Source organism: Cricetulus griseus, chromosome 3 (genome assembly GCF_003668045.3).
Source record: "Cricetulus griseus strain 17A/GY chromosome 3, alternate assembly CriGri-PICRH-1.0, whole genome shotgun sequence".
Taxonomy (NCBI): Eukaryota; Metazoa; Chordata; class Mammalia; order Rodentia; family Cricetidae; genus Cricetulus; species Cricetulus griseus.
In genome coordinates, this window is record NC_048596.1 from 24,756,169 (window position 1) to 24,780,574 (window position 24,406).

The window sequence follows — 24,406 nt, forward strand, 5'->3', positions numbered from 1 at the left end:
ATGAAGCACTGACACTTGTCATCTTTTGCTACGGAATCTCTCTCTGTCTCTCACTTTCTGTGTGTTTGCTTTGCATCAAGGAAAATTCTAATTTGCTCCATTAGTTTTTTAAAACCAAACAAAACCCCCAAGTCTTCCAGACAGTTCACCTATTCCATGAAAATTCACCTTTTCTCAGACACAGCATTTTCAAATGCACAAATAAATTTGAAGCAGTGAATTATTTGTGGGGTCAGATGATAGAAGTGGGGGCTTGGGAATCGTGCTATTGATGGCCCACTAGGCCTCAGGCAAGCTTAAGCTGGGCTCGGCCCATGAGCTACTCCCACCCCATGCCTTGGGTTTTAATTGCCAACAGGTTGCCAAATTCCTTAATCAGAGCTGTTGTGAAAAGGGAAGAATTGACGCCATCATATTTTTCCCAATGATACCATGGTCTCCTAATGAATTTTAGGAGAAATATAGGACTTTTACAAAGTCCCAAAAAATGGGACTTTGTAAAAATTCGGATGTCTTCTGGCCTTGAAGGAAAAGGATGAGAAACCCTGCATTGAGCCGGCCGGCCGGGCACAGGGCGGTTTGGGCACAGGTGGTTTTGAGCACAGGTGGTTCTGGGACAAAAGCCCGGGGTCGAGCATGAGTGCAGGAGCCCATCCAGGTGATACAGCGCTCTGGGCTACTGGAGCAATGGGGAGGGGAAGAGAGGGGGCAGGACGGGCCTCACGGGAGGAGGGGGAGCAGAAAGGTGAGAAGTCTGGGGGACCGAGACAGCTGCCGCCCCGTGAGACCCGACCCTCCTCAGTGTGTGTCCTGTGCGAGCCCCCAATCCCCGCCACGGCTGCCTCCACCTGGCCCGGGCGTGGACTCGGGCTCCGCCATGCAGGTAAGTGCACGCCCGGCTACAGGGACCCCCCAGGGCACCCCAGTGGCCTTGGCTGGCACTGTCCAGCACGGGCTCCAATAGAGGCGGCTAATGTGCCCGCTCTCCAGAAGCATCCGCTCACCAGTGAACACCCTGCTTTACAAGAGACCTGGTGTAGGTGTACACACACACACCACACCACACACACACACCACACACAGAGACACACCACACCACACACACACACACAGACACACCACACACACACACAGACACACCACACACACACACACACACCCGTTTCTTAGCTGGAGTAGTTGAACTAAGATTGTTGAGCACAGAATTGGGGGCTGCATTGTGCCTGTGACTTTTTCTGTCAGTTGGTGACAGATCTGTGAATTAACCCCCCCAAAAGATCAACAGCAGACAAACGGTAACCCGCAGCTTTGTGCTGCTCCCTGCAGAACGGGATGGACGGGCAGGAAAGCGCCTCCACGGCACATCAGTGGGCTTGGCCGTGTGGTGTGCTGTTTAATGCACGAGCCCGGTTGGGTACAGCTCGCCTGAGGCACTTGGGCGGCCTCAACCTCGGAGCTTCCCGCCCATGGTTAAAGGTAGCCCCGAAAAAGCTGCTCTTGTCAGCTGTGGAATGAATTGTCTTCAACTTAAAACAGCATTCATAGTAAGCCTGGGTGTTGGGAGTTGGGACTGACCTCATGACTTTCACAGGAGAAGCATCCTCTACCACACCCTCTGCGTAATGGGTAGCTTTGTAAGAAACTGCCAAACTGTCTTCAAAACTGAGAGTGCCTCTTACTGTATGCACCCACACACCCCAACCCACCCACCCAACCCCGGAATGCAGTGCGGTTGCTAGATCCTTTGCAGTGTTTCCCATATGGATTTTTACCATTCTAAAGGGTGCTTAGTAAGTTTTGTTCAGATTTGAAATGTTCTGCCACGTAGTGTAGACCATCTCGTTTGCCTTCTGTGTGTTCGTGTGTATGGCTTTTTTTTTTTTTTTTTTTTTTTTTTTTTTTTTTTTTTAGGGCAGGGTCTTAAACCTGACTGACCTGAAATTGGTCTACATGTACCCCAGGCTGGCTTTGAACACGCAGCAGCTCCTACCTCAGCCTCCAGTGTTTGGACGATAGGCAAGTGCTGCCACACTCTGAAACCCAATCCACTTCTGTCATCAGTGTGTGGGCTAAACTGTTCTGCACTGGACACCTGGATACTGTCATTCAGCTCGGCCACTGCCTGCCTGGAGACAGCGTCAGCTCGCAGGCTGGGAGCCCAGTTCCCATCTCCCGACTTCAGATGCCAGTAGCGAGTCTCAGCTACAATCACCAGCTTTAAGCTGGGCTTCACACAACCTCCTTTCTGGGATAGTAGAGGCTATTGTGAAGGCAGCGCGGTTGGCTATTGTTAATCTGACACACCTGGGAAGAAGGAACCTCAATGGAAGCATAGCCTCCTGCAGACTGGCGTGTGTGTGCGCGCACGCATGAGTGCGCGTGCGTGCGTGTGATTAGCTGAATGTGAGCCTCAGAGAAAGCTAGTAGAGGTGTGTGTTTCTACCTCAAGCTCCTGTTTGACTTCGCTTCATTTGTTTTGATGATGGTGTTGATACAGCAGAAAGCAAAACTAAGAAGAATGCAAGTACAGGGACGCACAGAGTGGCCATGGGGGAGGGGTGTGGAGGTATGTGTGTCACAAGTGTCATGTCTAAGGAATCTTTGTTCAACCCCGGATCTCCTCCTCCTCCTCCTCCTCCTCCTCCTCCTCCTCCTCCTCCTCCTCCTCCTCAGTCCGGGTCTCATGTAGCCCAGGTTGGCTCCTAACTCCCTAAGAAGTCAAAGATGACCTTGAAATTCTGATCCCTCTGCTTCTACCTGCTGAGTGCTGGAATTACAATTATTTGTCACCATGCTGAGGATGAAATCCAGGGCTTCCTGCATGCTAGGCTCGATTTTGCCAACTGAGCCACACACCTAAGCCCCCATGCTTTTGTCTTAAGTTTTTGGTTTAAAATACACATTCACAGTTGAGCTAAATTTTGCACAGCATCATACACGTGTGTGAATTACATCTCTCTATATAGAGGCAAATCTACAAAGTTAGTTTTAATGGCTGCTAGAGTTGAGTATGTGATTAAATACCGAGTATGTGCTGGAGCAACTGCTAAAAGGGATTCGGTGTCCTTCTGGGGTGATTAAAATCACTTTAAAATTAGATTGTTATGCCAGGCAATGGTGGCACACACCTTTAATCTCAGTACTCTGTAGGCAAAGGCAGGCAGATCTCCGTGACTTCAGGACCAGCCCAGTCTACAGACTGAGTTCCAGGACAATCAAGGCTCAGAGAAACCCTGTTTCAAAAAACCAAAAGGGGTATGGGAAACTCTCTTGGAAGGCAGTTCTCCATTTCTTCCCTTGTAATAATAATAAAAAAATACATACACCTCTCCACTCACCTTACAGATGAGCATAATAATGTCTAATATGTATCCTTTACCATTCTAAGAATGTGGGGTCTATGGTCTATCTCTCCATCTATATCTTGGTTAGAAATTCAGATAGTATCACCATTAGCCCTCATGGTACCAATCACACAATACATATTTGTATGTGTTGAAAGGAGATTTATTTATTTATTTATCTAACTATTTATTTATTTTGTTTTTTCAAGACGGGGTTTCTCTGTGTAGCTTTGGAGCCTATCGTGGCACATTCTGTAGACCAGGCTGGCCTCGACTCATAGAGATACTCCTCCTGCCTCTGCTTCCCAAGTGCTGGGACTAAAGGCGTGTGCCACCACTGCCTGACCTAGAGACTTTTTTTAAGCATATGGACCCAATTTTGGAGACTGTCCTTTCTCCATTAAAGAAAAGCCAAGCAATAAAGCAGTGTATTTGCAGGCATCCTCCAGCTCTATCTGCTCCTGATTGCTGTAACTCCTTTAAATTTAATGTCCTGGGAATGCAGCTCTTTCCTGTTTTTTTCTTGCTTAATCTCTGCCTGTCTGTCCAACATTCTTTCAGGCCCCTCTGCAAAACTCCTCCTCCAAGGTATGAAAAGCCCTTCAAGTCTCTCTTAACTTTCTCAGGGTTAGAATCAGTTCTTTAAAAACTCTCACTGGGATTTTCAGTGGGATTGATTTGACTCTGTACATTTTTGGAACCCAAACAATATTGAGTTTTCTGAACAATTTGGTGTCTAGTCCTGGAAATTAAACCGGGGGGGGGGGGCATGAATGTGGTATATCTCCACTTCTCAAGGTCATGTTGTTGCCATATATATATATATATTTGTTTTGTTTTGGTTTTTCGAGACAAGGTTTCTCTGTGGCTTTGGAGGCTGTCTTGGAACTAGCTCTTGTACACCAGGCACCCTATACTATTTAACCTATATCCTCACATGCTTTGTAAATATGTACCTGTCTCATGGATTCTGGTGCTGTTATATTTAGACCATTAATAAATGAAATTCTTCCTTTAATCCCAGCACTCGGGAGGCAGAGGCAGGTGGATCTCTGAGTTCAAGGCCAGCCTGGTCTACAGAGTGAGTTCCAGGACAGGCTCCAAAGCTACACAGAGAAATCCTGTCTTGGGAAAAAAAAAAAATCTTATTGCTAGCATTCAGAAACAAAAAATTTTAAATATTGACACCATCTCCAACTAAACTGCCTCATCACTGTGCTTTTGTAGGCTCTCCATCGAAAATGACTGTTTATAAGGTCTTTTGTTTTCTCAGAAGGGTCTCATGCAGCCTAGGATGGCCCCAAACTTTCTGCATAGCTGCAAAGTTGAACTTCCTAAGTGCTGGGATGTGTGAGCATTCCTGGCAGGTGTTTTAAAAATCACATATGTGTGTGTTTTGTGAACATGTGCCTGTGCATGTAGTTGATGTTCAAAGAGGCCAGAGGGAGGGTGCTGGGTCCCTGGGACTAATTAGAGATCCTTGTGAGTTATCATGTGGATAGTGGGATATGAACCTGAGTCCTCTGGAAGAGTAGCCTCTTAACCACCAAGTCTTATGGGCAGCCCCCTTTTTTGTCTTTTAGATAGCTCTACTGTAATGGCTAAAAGCAACTGGTAAAGAGGTGGACATTTGTGATTTCAATTTCTTGAAATTTGCCAGGTGTTGCATTATGCTTCAGCATATGGCCAGTTTGGGTCCATTTTCCTTAGAAGCATCCAAGGAAATGTATCCTGAAAGTTGTCATACCCAGATTGCTATGCCAAATACATTATATATTCAGATGATCTATATGCTACTCCCGTTTTTCTTTTGGTCTGTTGCTTCTGAGATGTGAAATCCCTGTTGCCACCTTGAGTTTGTTTTTGTGGTTTTGTCCAGGTTTGATGTGAAGTGTTTATCAAGCACCTGTGACTTCTCATGAACCAAATCACTTACTGTCTCAGGATTCTTCACTGCTGTGAAGAGACCATGACTATGGCAAATCTTATAAGGAAAACATTTACTTCAGGTGGTTCTCTTAAAGTTTGAGAGGTTGCAGCATGCAGGCAAACATGGGCCTGGAGCTGAGAGTGCTACATCTTGCAGTCAACTGTGACAGTGGGTGGTATCCTGAATGTAGAACACCCCCCCCCCATGACACACTTCCTCCAACAAGGCCATAGCCACACCGCTCCCTGAGATTATAGGGGCCAATTAAATTCAAACTACCATGCTTACCATTAAAAGTTTATTTTCCTTTTTGCAAACAATAGTTTTTACTAGAAGGGTTTTCCTATATTAATGAAACCATGCCAACTTTGGTTTTTCTCTCCTTTCTCATCTCCTCCCCTCCCCACCCAGACAGGGTTTCTGTGTAGCTTTGGAGCCTATCCTAGCACTCACTCTGTACATCAGGCTGGCCTTGAACTCATCTTCCTGCCTCTGCCTCCCAAGTGCTGGGATTAAAGGTGTGAGCCACCACCGCTTGGCTTCCTTTCTCATTTCTGTGCTTCTCTCACTGGTATAGTAAATGGCATCAAAGGAGTCGTGAATGTGCGTGTGACTGTTGCCTTCATTTTAAATCAGAGCCATGCATACAACTCGTTGCATACCTACAGGCATGCCCTAGCTTTGGCTGGCTGGGCCTTCAGGTCTTTTGCAGTCACAGCATCTCTGCAAGGTAATCTTGCAACTCCTTACCATAAATATACCATCTTCCAAACTGAATTTCAGTCTTGACTGCCCCTTTTTGGGCTTGACTTGCCTATCTGCCTCCTTGGCATCTCTCCTTTAAGAGATGTCTTTATCAGGTGTCTGAAAATTAATATAAAAGTTGTCTCCCTATCTTCACCCCTCCCCAAATCTTTGTTGTTTCCATTTCTCACTTGATGTTCACTCTGGAGTGTAAGAACATAACAGCCAGGCTTATTTTAATTATGTTTGTTTTTCTGCTGGGATTAAACTGGGCAGCACCCAGTTTTATGTTGAGTTACGAGAACATACTGCCTTGACTGAGATAAACAGAGAAATATGGAGAGAGATGTGGCCAGAGGTGGGCAAGGGCCATGACGTATAGATCCCTTACAGGAAAGTTTGATGTGGTATGATGTGACAAGGCACGGAGGATCTGGCCACTAGTTAGACCAGCTAGAAGCCCACAAAAGGTGAGATGGTGAGACTGCAGAGCAGCCAGCTGAAGACACTGAAGTGCTTTGTAGCTAGATGGCACTTGAAGGACTTGGGTTCTTAGGTAGCAAGTGCCTTCACCCACCAAGCCATTTCCAGCCTAGAAGGCCAGTCCTATCTCTTTACAGGTTCTATTTTTCTAGGTTGCCAGTGCTTAGTATAACAAGCAAACATTCTCAAATGATCAGTATCAAAACTCAAGTTTTTATTGTATTAATTCACACTGAATTTTCTGACATTTGATAACAGACATCTCTGAAATTAATGTCACTTAGTCCCACCAGGAAGTTGAGGTCTGAAGAAGGTACAAATCTAGATTGGTGGGCAATACTCAATATAGGCATATAGCAGAGTATGTATTCTTTCCTGCAAACTCTATTGCATTGATTTTTTGAGACAGGGTTTCTCTGTATAGTTGTGTCTGTCCTGGAACTTGCTCTGTAGACCAGGCTGACCTCCAACTCACAGAGATCTGCCTGCCTCTGCCTCCTGAGGGCTAGGACTAAAGGCAAGCAATTCTGCCACTTAACTGGCCATGCTCTCTCTGCAAGTACTAACCAGGCCTGACCCAGCTTAGTTCTGAGATCAGTTACATTCAAAAGGGGTATGGTCACACCTTCAAATGGCTCCCCTGGAATATTTACATTTGATAAAGCCTCTATGGGAGTCTGCTCTCCTAGTCATCATCAAATAAGCAGTACTGCTTAAAGACTAGGCTTTGTGTGTATAAATGTTAGACATTATACTCAGAACCTCAAGTTTTAAAGACTTTCCTATAAAGAAATAGTCAGTGTATATGGACCCCAAATGTAATCATTTCTAGCTATTTAAAAACTTCAACAACAAACAGAGGTACAATGGATTCCATTGAGCTCACAACCCAGCTCAGCACCAACACTACACCATGTTTATCGCCCAGGCCAGCATATTTAAAAACATAACTGACACATGGTCACCACCACACAGCTGACAGCACCCAGCACCTCAGGTCAGTGTTCTCCACCACCAACTCAGGAGCAGGGTTCTAAGTTCTGGGTTTTCCTTTGTTTGGGAAACTAGAATGTGTGATTTCACATCTTACAATAAAAGGTTTTAAAAGTGATACTGTCCCCACAGAAAGGACAGAATAACTTTCCTTCCCACCCTCTGAGAAACAGTTTGCCAGTATACAAATGTACTTTCTGATTAAACCTGCCAACTTTTGATTGCCTAGACATCCACTCTAGTTGTGACTTTTCGTGTTATGATAAAAAATTAATATATTGGTGTGAATTCTTCAATGATAAAACTGCTCCCTACTTTTAGAAGATATGCAAATAACAAATAAATATTTATAAAAACAATCAAGCACACTGTATACTCGACATAAAATCATGAGTTCTCCTTTTGGTCTACTATATTTGAATATAAACTTACGATATGAAAAAGTGTAGCTTTTCAAAAACCCATGTATCTGGGCTGGCTGTTTAGTCTTCACTGTAAACAACACACAATTGCACAGACTTCACAATTTGTATTTATTCTCTTGTGGAATGCTAGGTTCAGTATTACAGCATGGTTGTCAAGGCTACTCAAGTGTGACAAACTTCATATCTAAGTGCTGTAGAACTTTTAATTATTTTAAACAAAACCCTTATTATTGTACAATTGAGGTCTGATGGTTTTTAACTTGATGCCTAGGTGTAGGACCAGACACAAATCTTAAGGATGTTTATTATCTGTACATATATATACACAAATATTCCACATGTGTGTTTATACACAGGCCTGTATTAACTTATGTGGGATTTATAAAATTATATACATACATGCATATCTATATACAGCTACCCACCCTCACCACTGAGCTGTTTTAACACCATTAGCTCCATGCTCAGTTATTATTGCTGTCTGGTATAACTATATGAATTTAGTGCCAAAACCAGACACATTGGGTATAGGATGGACACTTTGTGCATATAGATATGTATATCCTTGTATGCTTGTGTATGAAGAGCAGTTCCTCCCTGTGTCTCAGTCATGCTCTACTACAGTAAACAGCCTTCACCACAGGATTTCCAATTTTAAGCAGTGTAAAATCTATGTCTGAAAAACTGTGTTCATAGTTACAAAATATATATATATTATATATATATATATATATATATATATATATATATATATGATTGAAACCTACTGAGTACATATGTTCTTTGAATCTGGCTATATCCTAGCCATTAGATAAATTAAACAAAAACCCACCCTCTAATAGGATGTTATTATAGCCTTAAATATACCAGTACCTGTATTTAGAATAGTTTTTATACTTTAAAAGTGAACAAAATGATGTTAATAAAGATTTGAAAAACACTCTATGCATCTGCTTTAAATATACAAAGGTTGCCACAGGGCCTGCTTCAATTCATTGTTTAACATTTCATGTTCTAAGGATGACTAATGTTAGAGTCACTCTGAAATTGGGAAAAGTATGGCTCATTGAGGCTTTTAAATACAAAAGAAGCCCTATTTGTAATCAATTATAAAAACAAGTACTATTTTAAAGAAAACAAATGCTCACGGACACCACAGCACTGGTGGATCTCATCATGAACCAAGTGACTGGAGAGGTGGCTCTCCCGGCGGGAGCACCTCCTGGTAGCACACGGAAACCTGGCCGCTTCCTGTCTGCAGCTATTCAGCATGTAAAATTTAAATCTTTTCACATTGCCATTTAAATTTAATACAGTGCAAATATTTGAGAATAACTTGTTCCCCAGTGAAACAAGAGCCAGCACTATGCTGAATATTCTTCAGATCTATTTATACATTCAGTTAAAGTTCACCATGACTTCGGAGTTTGCTGAATATCAGCAGAATGTAACTGAACTAGCAGCAGTTGCATCCAGCGTGCAGCAGTTACTCGAGAGAACGCATGAAGGTCTCTAGGTTGTACTCGGAATCATACTGCTCAGCATCCCAGAGGTCACTCAGGTTTTCAAGAACCGATTTCATGCTCGCTTTTCCAGAAGTAGAGCTGTCGGCCTTTTCTGCTTTGCCATCCTAATGAAACATTGGTAGATAGAAATGAGCTTTTTATTTGAGACAGGGTCCTAGAACTCACTCTGTAGACCAGGATTGCCTTGAACTCAGAGACACCCCCCCCACCCCTCCACCTCCCCCCACCCCCCATCTTTGCCTCCGGAGTGCTGGGGTTAAAAGTATGTACCACCTCTGCCTTTCTTAAAATGAGCTTACTGACTTCAGAATTACCTTTTTTAAAAAACAGAAAAGAGGGAGCCTGGTGGTGGTGGTGGTGGCACACGCCTTTAATCCCAGCATTCCAGAGGCAGAAGCAGGTGGATCTCTGTGAGTTTGCGGCCAGCCTGGTCTACAGAGCTAGTTCTGGGACAGATGGGGCTACACAGAGAAACCCTGTCTTCAAAAAACGTGTGTATGTGGGGGGGTGGTCAAAGGCTGTAGCTTGGGTAGAATAGGTGCCTACTGTGCACCAGACCCTGAGTTCAATGGCCAAAACCAGAAAAAAGAAGGCAGAGAGTAGCTCAGAGGGAGAGTGCCCTTGCACACTCTAAGCTCTGTTTGTGTTGGACCTCAGCACAGCACAAAACTGGGCACAGTGGAGAATGCCTGTAATCCCAGCACTCAGGAGGATTGGGAGTTCAAGCCATCCATCCTCAGCCATACCGCAAGTTCTCTCATACAACCAATCAATAAAATGGGAAGAGACAAGGGTGAGACTAGGTCTAAGAGGGAGGGAGGCAGACAGGGTTTTGCTATTTAGTCCAGATTAGCCCTAAACTGCCTCAGCTTCCAGAGTCCTGGAATTACAGGCCTCAGGCACCATGCTCTGCTATGTACAACGTTTCCATGTTAGGTTCTTATCTAATAGATTAAATAAGAGTTTAATCCCCCACAATAACATTTCTATCTATTAACAGTCTGCTCTAAATACCTGTATCATGTGCGTGATACAGATATAGATGCTCGGAATTTAATTTGCCCAAAGTTGCCAATTATTAGGATCTGGACCAGAAACACCCACCCATGAGTTCCACAGACTCCAGAGATTACAAGATCCCTTGAGAAGGAAAACACAAAGGAAAGAAAACCTTGAGACAAGACACTGCTGACAATACAAAGACCAAGACTTTAAACATGTAGTGTGGAGGAATATATGTAGCCCAAAGTTATCAACTGGCCCACGAAATGTTTTAGTAGGCAAAGGTACTTGCCACCAAGCCTGACAGTCTGAGTCATGTCCCCAGGAGCCAGGTGGTAGAAGGAGAGCCAACTTCAGGATGTTGTTTTGACCCAAGTGTGTTGTGTATGTGCAACAACTGCCCCACATATACGGAAGTAAATGTACTTTAAAAGGCCAGTCTGGTCTACAGAGTGAATTCCAGGATAGCCGAGACTATTTCACAGAGGAAACCTGTCTCAAAAAAACAAAAACAAAAACAAACAACAAAAAACCCCACAAAGGTAAAAAAACAAGTATGACTGAGTGGTGGCTCAGTAGTTGAGGGGTGTGATGTTCTTGTGGAGGGGTCTCAAGCACCCACAACAAGCATCTCACAACCACCTTATAACTCCAGCTGCAGAGAATCCAATCCCCTCCCTCTTCAGGCCTCCATGGGCCCTGTGCACATATGCACACACACTAACATATAGAATTTAAGATACCATCTTTTTAAAAAATGCCTTACTGATCTCAAAAGACTGCACCCCAGCAGTCTGGCAAACTCAAAGTGTGTGCGCCCTCTCACCGTTCATCATAGACAGCACCAAGATTGAATAAACCTAAGTAAGTTCTTTACCTTATCCAGAGTAAACAAGTCAAGAAGCTGATCAGTCCCCATGCTCTGTAAACTAGAATTCTCTTGGCTGATAACGGTATTTGCTATGTTCATCTTGAATTTCTGCAAGCCCATTATCTTCTCTTCTAGTGTCCCTCTGGTTATCAGCCGGTAGACATTAACCACACGTTTCTGAATAAGAAAAAATGATTCAACTGTAATGAAAACTGGTAAGCTCAGGTTTGTCAAGCCAGCTCTTTTCATTATCTGAACTGTTACTGGAGTTTTTTTTTTCTGGTCTCATGACCTAAAATGTTTTCAGGAACCATTAAACATCAGGATAGACAGTGACCCAGGTGTTCTTAGTCAAGCTCAGAAAGTGGTAGTGGAAATGCTATCACAGAAAATGTGAATGATATATCCAAAGTCATAGCACTTCTTAACATTAAAGCAAGGATTTGAATTAGTGTGAGATGATGTTTACCTGCCCGATACGATGGGCCCGGTCCATGGCCTGTAGATCCCGCATAGGGTTCCAGTCATGCTCCACAAATACCACAGTGTCAGCACCAGTCAGGTTAAGTCCTAGGCCACCAACATGAGTTGTAAGTAAAAGAACATCAATGGATGGGTCATTGTTAAACCTACAAACATAACAAAAGAGAGTTAGTACATTTCTTACTCAGGATCTTTTAATAAATTACTGTTTTAGAAAACTATTGTCTTAATTAAGGCTTCTATTGCTGGGATAAAACACCATAATCAAAGCAACTTCGGGAGTCAGGGCAGGAGCTCAAGGCAGTAACTGAAGCAGAGGCCATGGAGAAGCACTGCTCGCTACCACTCGGCTTGCTCAGCCATGTTTTCTTCAAGCCAAGACCACCAGCCCAGGAGAGGCACAGCCCACAGCAATTTAGAAAATGAAACACAGGCTAGCCCAGGGCCAATTTGGTGGAGGCATTTTCTCAGTCAAGGTTTCTCCTTCCAAATGGCTCTAGTTTGTATCTCAAGTTAATAGAAAGCAGCCAAAGCAGCCTGGTATGGATATTTGTCTTCCACTGAGATGACGGCAGTCTTTGAATATACTGTAATGGTTAAACTCACTGTCAATTTGATGAGATCTGAGATCATGATGTCAGTGAGTCACTAGCTGTGTCTGTGAGGGAGTTTGTAGATGAGGTTATTAGAAATGGGAATACATGCCCAAAATATGGGAGGCTTTCTGGACTAAGTGAAAAGGAAAAATCAAACAAATGATCCTACATTCATCGCTCTCTGCTTCCTGATTGCAGGTGCAATGTGACCAACTACCTCAAGCTCCTGTCCCCTGACTTCTATAACATCAATTGTACTCTTGAACTATTACATATTTTTAATATAATACAAAATTTATATATGCATGCATGCAAATCTGTAGTGGAAAGAATTCATTCTAAAGCTTATCAAAAATTTCATAAACAGAAATAAAGCCAAAAGTTGCATTTTATATCAGATACAGAGTAAGTCATAAAAATACAGATGTTTTCATTTAAAAACCCAACTTTGAACTTTTAAAGTATAGAGACAGATGATGGGAGTAGGCTGATCTTCCAGGGAAGGTAGAGGCACACATTCAGGATAGCTGTATTCTTAGAAGACATGCATAGGGACAATTATTACTAAGGACAAAGGAAAAGGACAATTATTACTAACATTAAAAGTAGCTGCCATACTGGATTAGATGGCAAATTAACAAGCTCCTTCAGTGTGACCCACTGTGAAAAATAGGATAATAAATAATACGCCTCTCCTTCCTAGAAAACACAGCAACTGAAAGCGGATGAACCAGGTGAGAGTTTTGCAGAGGAACACACTGGAGCAGCCTCAAACCCTGTGCCCACGCTTAGTGAGCAGGACTTTTCTGCGGGGGTGCTCCCTCAACTCCTCTGATTCTACAACTTCAAAAAAGCCAGCAAGAAGCTAAAGCTGAGTCTCTGAGCCCCTACTTGAGCAAGCATCTATGCAGGAAATGAGGGCAGTGCCTTCACCTGGTAAGAAGAAAACTGGCCAAATCTCAAACTAGGTAGACTGTAGTGAAAGCAGAGGCAGCCAGGACCCTTGCCAAAGGGGTAAATAAATAGCACAGGCATGGGCACTTTCTGTCCCTTGAACTTATCTCCAGAACATATGGAACATGATGAGGAAATTTCCACAAACTCCACACTCCATCATGAGTGGAAAAGATGAAGGGAGGGCTGACAGCAACTGGCCATTAAGCAGAATGAAGCCCAAAAAGCCACTTGTTCTGAATTCTCAGAGACATTTATGTTGTGAAATATTATTTTAAGTTGTGTTACATTTGTTTATTCTGTGGAACATTTGTTTAACGAGCAAAGATGTGTTGCAATCTTTTAAGGTACATTTGTTTAACTCTGTCAAGCTGTGTTACTGTGCCTGTCTAAAACACCTGATTGGTCTAGTAAAGAGCTAAATGGCCAACAGCGAGGCAGGGCTGCCAGGCAGAGAGGATAGGAGAAATCTGGAAAGAGGAGCAAGAGAACAAGGAGAGGAGGACACCAGGGGTTAACCACCAAGCCACACAGTCAGCCCCTGAATAAGAGTGAAAGTAAGACATACAGAGTTAAGGAAAAGAAAAAGACCAGAGGCAAAAGGTAGATGGAATAATTTAAGTTAAGGAAAGCTGGCCAGGTGAGTGTGTGTGTGTGTGTGTGTGTGATAGTTATTTGAGAGTTGGGTAGCGAGCTCCCAAAGGAGCGAAAGAGTAAAAAACAACCAACAACACTTAATGTGCACAATTCTGGCTTAAAATGCAGCCACCAACTGTACTTTCCCCATCAGTATCATCTGCTACATGGAATAGGAGAGGAATTGAAAAATCTTTCTACCAAGGAAGAATGTGGTCTGATATATTCTTCTGTTCCCATCCCTCCTTCCCTCCAGGTTTCTCATGTATCCCAGGCTGGTCTCAAAGATCACCCTGAACTCCTGACTCATCTCAAGTGCAAGAATTTTAGACATGCCTGATTTGATTTTGCTACATATTTTAAAATCTAGTTTACCTGGCCTTTCTTTAAAACAAACAAAAAACTTTACTCTTGCACAAATATCTCTAAATATTCTTGGTTCCTCTAAATTGTCTTCTTTACACGTATGAGTGTTTGGCCCATGTGCATGTCTGGTACACCAGGAAGCCAGAAGACAGTATTGGATTCTCCTGGAACTGGAGTTGCCAGCGGTTGTGAGCCACCATGTGGGTGCTGGGAATAGAACCTGGGTCTCAAGAGCAGCAGGTGCTCTTAACCACTGAGCCACTTCCTCTTCCTCCTCCTCCCTAATCTATATGCTCTGTAGATCCTAATATTCCAAACCCCCTTCTAGCTGCCTTTCCCTCTTTTGATCAATACTAACCCTATGATTAGTTAGCCTCTTCTCTTCCTAATGTTAGTAACTAAATATCACTGTACTACTGTTTGTTATGCCCAACAGTCACTGAAGTTAAAAAAGATGATTGTTTTTAAATGACTAGTTGGTAGTAATGGTTGCTTCTGCAATTAACACTCTCTTAAAGAGTGTAGTCATGCATGTGGACTGAGTTTCCAGCTTACTGGGGAGGAATGACATCTCAGCCCCACTGGACGCTGTAATTCAAGCACTGTAAATACGTGAGCAGAAAGAATATCCTGGCGGGGGACTAAACAGGGAGGATAAAAGAAAAAGGAAAAAAAAAATCCAACCAATGAAAAAACCCTAGATGTACAAGTTCCAACAAAAGAAAACCAAGAATCATGAAAAAAAGCAGTATGAACTCTGTGAAAAGTAGTAATTCCACAAAAATGGATACCAAGGAGAATGAGTTAGATGAAATCCAAAAGACTCAAGGGGAAAAAAATTGTAATAAATAATGTTTAATGATATTAAAAGGGATACAAATGGCCTTTCCGCCAACTCATCGCAGACCAGAGTCCTCATCCAGTGGCTGATGGAAGCAGAGACAGACTTCCACAGAAATACACTGAGCTGAAATCTGGAACCTAGTTGAAGAGAGGGAGGAATGAAGAACGAAGGGGTCTGTACCAGGTTGGAGAAACCCACAGAAACAGTTGGCCTGAAAAAGGGAAAGCATATCGACCCTAGACGCTCTTTGGGAGGCCAGTACGGGACTAATCCAGCCCCCTGATCATGGATGCCAATGGGGAGGCCCCTGCACTCCTGGGAGCCTCCAGAGGTGGACTGGCGTTTTGCCCTGGTGTGTGTGGGGGACTTCGAGAGCCCATCCCACTTGAAGGGATGTGCTCTGTCTCTGAACACATGGGGAGGGGCCTAGGCCTAGCACAGGAAGATTTGGTGGACTTGGTGGAGCCCCCGTTTGGGGGCCCTACCCTGCCTGGGGAGTGGTGGGTGGATGGGGTGGGGGGTAGGTTGGAGGTGGGGGAGAAGGAATGGGGGTGAGGGGAGGGAGAGGGGAATTACATGTGAAACAAGCCTGTTCCCTAACTTGAATTAATAATAATAAAAAGAGAAAAAAAAAGGGATACAAATGAACTTCTAAATATATTTTAAAAAGTAAACAGTTGAAATGAGGAGACCAATATAGGATAGGAAGCAGGAATTCAATAAAGAAATAGAAATACTGAAAAAGTGGGTTCCAAGGATTGAAATTAGGTCACCATGTTTGTAGAGCAAGTGCTTTTACCAGCTGAGCCATTGCATCAGCCCATTGAAAATTTAGAAATGAAAAGCTAAGTCAAATGAAAAACCCAGTAAAGGGCCTCACAGAATGGGGAAAGTAAGTCAGAATATCAAGGACGGGCGGAGAAGAAAAACATGAGCATCCAGACCCTGAGAAAGATAATCAGGGTGTGAATACCACTAAAGACCACATTTACTCAGCACCGAGCTAATACTCTCAGCAAAAATCACGGTGGAAAGCTCCCTAAATCTAGGGAAAGAAATGAACACCCAGACTCAGGAGGTATTTACAACACTAAACAGAACAAGAAGGAAAGCATCAAAACTGCAAGGAGGAAGAACCATGTTGCATAAGGGGACACCTAATCTCATAAACAAGTACTACAGAATGAAGACATAGATCAGTCTCAACACAGTAACAGTGAGTGACCTTCATGCCAACCAGCACAACAGACAGCCTAGCCAGAAGAAAAAACAGACACACGATTGAAAAAGAAATAAGAGAAAAGTTAAACATCTGGAGTCAAATGAAAATGAGAACACAGCAAAACCTCTGAAACAATGAAATCGGCTCTAGAGGGAGGTTTATAACTACAAGAAACCCAGAGAGATCGAGAGAGCGAGATGACTGAACAAGTAAAGGCATGGCAGAAGGATAGACCTGTTCCCCAAGTTGTCCTCTGACCTCCAGAATGCAAAACACACACACACACACACACACACACACACACACACACACACACACACTCAAACCCTAAATACACAGAAAGAAACAAATTTTAAAAAACATGAAATAAAAAAGAAAACTAAAACAACAACAAAAATCAGTGGAAAAAGACTGTTCTCTGAAAAGATACAGCCAAACTAAGCAATAGTAAGAAAACATTGAAATTAACAAAATCAGAGCTTAAAAAAAAAAAAAAAAAAAAAAGACACAGATGCCAACAAACTTTTGACTAGGCTATACCTTAAAATTTATATTCTAATAATTTAAAAATTAAATGGTATGTTCCTAGGTCTAGACACATAATCCACTGAAATTCAACTAAGTGGATATAAGTAATAAATATATGAAAAGTAATAAAATATATTCTAATTAAAAGAGCCCAGGTCTAGATGGGTTCACTGTTAAACTCTACTAGACATTAAAAAGAACTAATGCCAACATTCACCAAACTAACTCATAACAGAAAGCAAAGAACTAATGCCAACATTCACCAAACTAACTCATAACAGAAAGCAAAGAACTAGTGCCAACATTCACCAAACTAACTCATAACAGAAAGCAAAGAATTGCTACCCAACTTTTTGCTTTGTTGTTTGTTTTTTTGAGACAGGGTATCTCTGCACCAGCCCTGGCTGTCTGGAACTCACAGAGATTCTGTTGCCTCTTCCTCTCAAGTGTTAGGATTAAAGCTGTGTACCACCACAGCCTAGCACTACCAACTTTTTGTAGTCAGTATTAGTCTGATATCCAAACAGTTAATAATAAAAAAGAAAATTATAATCTCCATGATGAACGTAAGATGCAAAAATTCATAATAAAATAGTTGCATTTCAAATTCAAGAACAAATAAAGATGGGAGTCAAGTTGGCTTCATTCAAGGGGTTGGCTTAACATTAAAAAGAATGGATGTAGTTCATCACATAAACAGACTCAAGACAGAAATCACACAATTATTCCAATAGATGCAGAGGGGCTCAACAAAATCCTCAATTCTGCCGAGCAGTAGTGGCACACATCTTTAATCCCACCCAGCACTAGGGAGGCAGAGGCAGGCAGATCTTTGTGAGCTCGAAACCAGCCTGGTCTACAGATCAAGTTCCAGGACAGCCTCCAAGGTACAGAGAAACCCTGTCTCAAAAAAACAAAAACAAAAAAATCCTCAATTCCTTCAAGACAGAACCCAGAAGAAACTAGTTATAAAAGGAAAATACCTCAATAATAAAAGCTGTATATGACAGACATACTAAACAGGAGAAAACTGAGAGCATTTCTTCTAAAACCTGGAGTAAGAAAAGGATGTCAAAATTCTTCACTCCAACACTGTGCTTGAAGAGCAGTGAGACAAGAGAAGGGGGAAAAAAAGGGTTGCAAATAGGAAATAAAGTCAGCCAAAGTTTTTGGAAGATAATGTGATTATATCTTGGGCTACAAGACGGTTTAGTGATTAAAATGCTTGCTGTGGACTTGAATTCAAATCCCCTGAACCCACATAAAAGGTAGGCATGTCAAAGATAAGTGAATCCTGGGGGCTGGCCAGCTATTTAGCCTCAACAGTGAGCTCCAAGTTCAGTGAGAGACTGTCTCCCAAAGTGAAGTGGAGAAGTGATTAAGGAAGACATTCCAATACCAACTTCTAGCCTCCACGTGTTCCTACACTAACAAGTGCACACGTGTGTGCACACACATACAGAGAGAGAGAGAGAGAAAGAGAGAGAGAGAGAGAGAGAGAGCAACCGAGCTCTAAAAAGTCCACCAGAAAACTCAGATCAAGCAAACTTTTAGCAAAATAACAATTCAAAATCTAAATTCAAAATCAGTAGCTTTCCAATATACCAGTAACAAACATGCTGCTAAATAAATAGAATAAATAAATAGAAAAAGTCTTGGAAGGAAACTGACCTAGGAATGAAAGATCTCTACAAAGAAAATTATTTGTTTACTGAGACAATATATCTCTATGAGCTCTGGCTGTCCTAGAACTTGGTGTGTAGACCAGGATGGCCTTAAACTCACAGAAATATATTTGTTTCTTCCTTCTAGGCACTGAGATTAAAGATCTATGCCACCATGTCCAGTTAACAATTTAAAAACTGAAAAAATGGAAATTGAAAACGACACTCTATGTCCAATTTAGATTACTGTGGAAAAGGCTACACTATCAAAAACAATCTACAGATTCAAGGGAAACCTCATCTAACCTTCAGCAACTCCACTAAAGAGTATATAGGTGGCACTAATGTGACTCAGTGGTGTTATAAATAAATAAATAAATAAATAAATAAATAAATAAGGATATGAAGTATGGTGGGAATGGAATGGAAAAGTAGATCTGGGAGGAAGTAGGGAATGGTTGAATATAACAAAAATACAATATATGAAATTCTCAAAGGATTAATAAAATAGCTCAATAAACTGGGCATGGTGGCACATGTCTTTAATCCCAGCACTCAGAAGATAGAGGCAGGTGGATCTCTGAGTTTGAGGCCAGCCTGATCTACAGGGTGAGTTACAGGACAGCCATGACTTCATAGTGAACCCTGTCTCAAACAACAAAATAAAATGATTTCAATAACACTTCACAAAACATATAAAAAGAGAAAATCTTATTCCTATTAAGTACAGAAGCCCTTGGATAAGCCAGTGCCATCCTCAGAAAAGAAAAAAAAAAAAAAAAAAGAACCATTAGAGGTGTCATCATAGCTGATTTCAATTACAGCTCTACAAGAAATACACATTGCAAGGGCACAGACACCGAAAATAATGCAATAAAACCAAGGATCCAGATGTAAACTCATGTAGCTACAGCAACCTGAATGTCAACAAAATGCCAAAAACATACACTGGAATAAGGACAGCCCTTTCCAACTGACGGATACACTGGAGTAAGGACAGCCCTTTCCAACTGATGGGGCTGTGAAAACTGGATCTCCACATCTAGATCCCTGTCACCCTTTACAAAAATCAACATGTAGTGATCAGAGACTATAACCTAAGAACTGAAATTTTCCAACTGTAGATATAGTCATAGTCAAGGACTTCCTAAAAAGGATTCCAATCACTCAGGAATAATGCCAAGAACTGACAAACTGAGATCACATGTAATTAGAAATTTGTACATCAAAGGAACACAATCAAATGAAGAGCCAGCCTACAGAATAGGGGGGAAAAAAAGTCTTTGCTAACTTAATATACAATGTACATAAACTAATACCAAAAAATCAAACACCCCATCAATAAATGGGCTAATGAAATGAACAGACAATTCTTAAAGATGCAATAGAATGGGTTATTAAATATAGAGAACAAAACAGACATTTAGCATCACTAGCGGTCAAGGAAACCAAAATCAAAACGACATGGATTCTCAGAACAGTCATTAAGACAACAAACAAGAGGCTGGGGTAACAGCTCAGTGAATAAGAGCTGTTCAGATCCCAAGAACCTACAATTATGACATGTGGACATGCAGCCTGCTTTTAATCCCAGCCTTGGAAGGTGGAGATGGGAATCCTGGAATAATCTGGCTATCAAGACTAGCCTTGCCAGTGAGCTCTGAGTTTGATAAGACCCTGCCTGAAAGAATACGAAGATAGAAGAGTATCTGAGGTTTGGGACTGAACCAGGGAATCTGTGTTGTCAGAATGCTGACTCTAACAATGTATTTCAGGCAGTTTGCAGAACACACATACTGCTTCCTAGATGAGTCAGTTTACTACTTGTTTTTAGCAGAGAAACAGTAGATAGGACAGGGATCTCAGCTAAATTATCTATTTGCTTGCTTCCACCCTAAAGCTTAAACAGTGAGAAAAAAAGCAGCTAGCTATCTAAGATTTCCACTATGCTTTCCACAGTATCTCTGTAGTTCTGTATCAAAAGGAGATTTATTTGGACTGGATTACCTAGGAACACACCTGCAGGTATTTACTCAAAGAAAACATTTATTGAAGCAAAGGCCTACTTAACCAATAACAAATACACAAAGCTTACCTTACACTAACCGTTGGGGAGCTACTTACCGGGACACGATGGAATGTCTCTGTCCAGGAGGTATGCTGCCATCTAGTCTCAGGTAAGTGACCGAGGGCAGGTGAGGCTTGAGCAGGTCATGCTCCACTATGTCCAGCATGCTCTTGAGCTGACAGAAGATCAGTACTCTGTGCTGGGCCACCACAGCCTCTGTGCCACTGTCCGAGGTGCTGCCATTTCCCAAGCCACAGTCCAACAGCAACTGAGGGAAGAGATATCACACAGTTCTTCAACGGCAATAGACAACAAATATTTGCTACCTCAAATACTTCCTAGTGGAAGTGTACTATGGAAAGAAAAGGTTAAATTTAGTTGTAATTTATTCACCCATTAGTAGTTGGGGCTAAAAAAAAAAACACCCTTCCTTAGTCTCTGATACTCAATAGACCTTTAATAAAGGTTAATCCAAGGCACAAAATGTCTCAAACAAAAGTTATAAAGTAACTTCTTTAAATAAAAGATACTTTAAAGGGGATCATGTGTGGTGACACACACCTTTAATCTCAGTATTCAGAGAGACAGGCAGAACTGTAAGTTTGAGGTCAGCGTGGTCTACATAGTGAATTCCAGGCCAGTCAGGACAACATAATGAGAGCCTGGTTTTGTTTTTTTGTTTTGTTTTGTTTTTAAAGCAATTCAAAAACACACACTGTATGATTCCATTTATGTGACACAGTTAAAGAGCTAAGTCACAGAAAGCAGGTCAAGAACTGCAAAGGAAGATGGTGAGTCTCTGCTGGGTAGGCAGGGGTTCTGGGTTACAGAGTGCTTGGGACCTAGATGTTAACGACTGTTGTACAACATTGTGCATGTAATATCAGAATTGCACAGATAAAGTGACTTTTTTCTAAAGCTGTATAAAAAAAAAAACTAGTTCTGCTCCAATTTTACTGTACTTTATTAAACTGCATATGAAAAACAAACAAACAAACAAACAAACACAAAATGGCTAGATGGTGTTGGCACACGCCTTTAATCTAGCACTCAGGAGGCAGAGGCCAGTTCTGGCCTACAGAACCAGTTTCAGAGAAACCCTATCTTGAAAAAATAAAAATATTTTTAGTAGGCCAAATCTAAAAATATAGTAAATGGTAAATACATCAATGATCTTTGGGAACAGCAATTTTTTTTTTCTGGTATCATAAATTAGGAACACATTATTTTACCGTTAAAAGGCATACCTGTTTCAAAGCAGAAAGTTTAGGGGCATGCTGAATATCATGAAGCGAAGAGCTCTGGACTGCTAGTTTTTCAGTAGTACTCTTGAATTCTGGATGCTGAGGGGTTAAGACCAATGCTGGATGGTTGCACAGTTTACGTAAATATTGTAATGCCTTTTAAAAGAGGGGAAAAACAACTTATGTAACTCCAGTTTTTTCATACCACAAGTTGTATTTTTGTATCCTTTCTTTGCTATTCCAATTGTCTAGAAAATGCCTACTCAAGTGTGCAAGAACCAGTTCAGAGCTAGGCAAGCTGCTTTGTTCCACAAAACACAAGCATTAGGACCAGACTTCAGATCCCCAGTACCCACATTAAAAGCCCAGTGGGCATGGTGAACTGCCTGTAATTCCTTGCACAGGAGAACCCCTAGCCAGCTAAGCCTAAATAAAGAGCAAGCTGTGAGGCTCAGAAAATAGGGAGCAATCTGGAAAAATACCCAAGGGGGGGTGGTGGTGGTGGTGGTGGTGGTGGTGGTGGTGGTGGTGGTGGTGGTGGTGGTGGTGGTGCACACCTTTAATCTCAACACTCAGGAAGCACAGGCAATAGAAGCCAGCCTGGTCTACAGAGCGCCACCACCACCCGACATTCTTGAATTTTTAAAAGTAGTTTAAAGCCTCTACCTGGAATACATGACCTGTAGCTTTAAGCTTTGGTTTTTCAGTTTCTTCTGAAAGTGCAGCTGAAGACACGGTCTCATCAACATCACACTTGGCACGAGACTTAGCAAAATCTTCATAAAGCTGAACCTGTAAAATAATCCCCAGGGAAACATTATACATTTTAAAACATATCCAAATATATATTGAGTAAAGCCAACAACAGTAAATTAAACCAGCCTTCATTAATTAAAGCAAATTATGACACTTAACCCTCATTATTAGTATTAGAGATCATCCTGTCATCTGCGTTGTCCCTTTAAATTTACAGAAAAATTTTAAAAATTAATGTGTTAAGTTAGCTATAAAGTATTAAATACAAACACACATACACACTAAATTTTTCCATTTAGGAAAATATATTGCCAATAAAAGGAAACCAGATTATTATTTACAAGTAAATGAGAAGTCTCTTTTATTTATTTATTATTTATTAAAAAAAAAAATGAGGCTATTAAAAAAAAACCTGTAAGTGGAGGCTGGAGAGATGGCTCAGAGGTTAAGAGGCTGCTCTTCCAGAGGTCCTGAGTTCAATTCCCAGCAACCACATGGTGGCTCACAACCATCTATAATGAGATCTGGTACTCTCTTCTGGTGTGCAGACATACATGGATACATAATAATAAATAAAATCTGTTTTAAAAAACCCAAAAACCTGTAAATACATTCTAAGACCAGATTTTAAAAGCATGTTATGGCTAGTTCAAAGCGTTACCTTGTATTGACTAACATAATGCAAAAGTAAAGAAAATCTATCAAAGAACAAAAACCCATAAATACTAAACAAAGCCAAAATGTCACTTCCCTCTAGAGTTCTCTTCCAGGGTTTCTCTGGGTAGCCCTGACTGTCCTGGAACTCAGAGATGCTCCTGCTTCTGCCTCATGAGTGCTGGGATTAAAGGTGTGGTATGTACCTCCACAGCCTGGCCCTTCCTCCAGATTATCTAAATGTGATGTTTGCCTTTAGTATAGCACTATCACTACGATTTTTCCCTCAAAGAGCAAAAAGTATCTCATCACTCTTCAAACATTCCTTCCAAGAAAAAAATTTGTTTTTTCCTTTTTCTTTTTTAAGACACGGTCTATGTCCAGGCTGTCCTGGAACTCACTATGTACACCAGATGGCTTCGAACTCAAGATATTGACCCAAAATTAAAAGCGTGTGCCACTATGCCCAGCTTCCTTTCAAGAAATAATAAAAACTGGGAGTTTATTGACTAAAAGGACTGGTTATTGAAGAGCTGAGGCATAGAAGAACCAGAGTTCTTGGCCTCCAGAACAGTGTCCTGCTCACTAAACCCAAGATGAACAGATCGCTGCTGGCTCATGGGTGATAATATTACCATGTACCGGAGAAGAGAAAACTAAGACTTCGGATGAGTCTTAAGTCTTTGATTCATTTGACCTTACCAAACCAACTAATACTGAAACAAAATATAAAATAATCATCTGAGTGGAAAAATCTGACAGAAATGGTTTCCATTTATAACCTTAGGGAAATATAAGGAAAGAGTCACGATAAATGCTCTTCTAATAGTCTCTGTGTAAAAAGTCAGAATTAGGCAAAATTTAATTGGAACATGGATAGAAAACAACTAATACTTCAAACATAATAAGGTCCTGTTGACCAAGACTTTACACTTAACTCTAATAGTGAGGTTAAGCAAGTTATTTCCTTTTTCTGAGTTTTGCTGTATCTGCAAAAATAGGGACTATAGTGGTACACGCCTTTAATCCCAGCACTCGGGAGGCAGAGGCAGGGGGATCTCTGTGAGTTCAAG

The 24,406-nt window shown here is 41.6% G+C and overlaps 2 protein-coding genes across 3 annotated transcripts in view; one reads left to right on the top strand and one right to left on the bottom strand.

Moving 5' to 3' along the window:
* The window catches only part of Cpeb3 (cytoplasmic polyadenylation element binding protein 3), a 191,394-nt gene extending 177,732 nt beyond the window's left edge, over positions 1 to 13,662 (top strand). The window contains exon 11 of the mRNA XM_035441872.1: positions 13,101 to 13,662. Within this exon, the coding sequence (XP_035297763.1) occupies positions 13,101 to 13,232 (132 nt within the window). The 3' untranslated portion in view covers positions 13,233 to 13,662. The remainder of the gene's footprint in view (positions 1 to 13,100) is intronic.
* The window catches only part of Btaf1 (B-TFIID TATA-box binding protein associated factor 1), an 89,927-nt gene continuing 73,529 nt past the window's right edge, over positions 8,009 to 24,406 (bottom strand). For both annotated transcript variants that reach the window (XM_027406332.2, XM_035441864.1), the window contains 6 exons: positions 22,590 to 22,715; positions 21,927 to 22,079; positions 20,736 to 20,947; positions 11,788 to 11,947; positions 11,325 to 11,495; positions 8,009 to 9,549 (listed from right to left, as the gene is read on the bottom strand). In XM_027406332.2, coding sequence (XP_027262133.1) covers positions 9,406 to 9,549; positions 11,325 to 11,495; positions 11,788 to 11,947; positions 20,736 to 20,947; positions 21,927 to 22,079; positions 22,590 to 22,715 — 966 coding nt within the window. In that variant the 3' untranslated portion in view covers positions 8,009 to 9,405. The remainder of the gene's footprint in view (positions 9,550 to 11,324; positions 11,496 to 11,787; positions 11,948 to 20,735; positions 20,948 to 21,926; positions 22,080 to 22,589; positions 22,716 to 24,406) is intronic.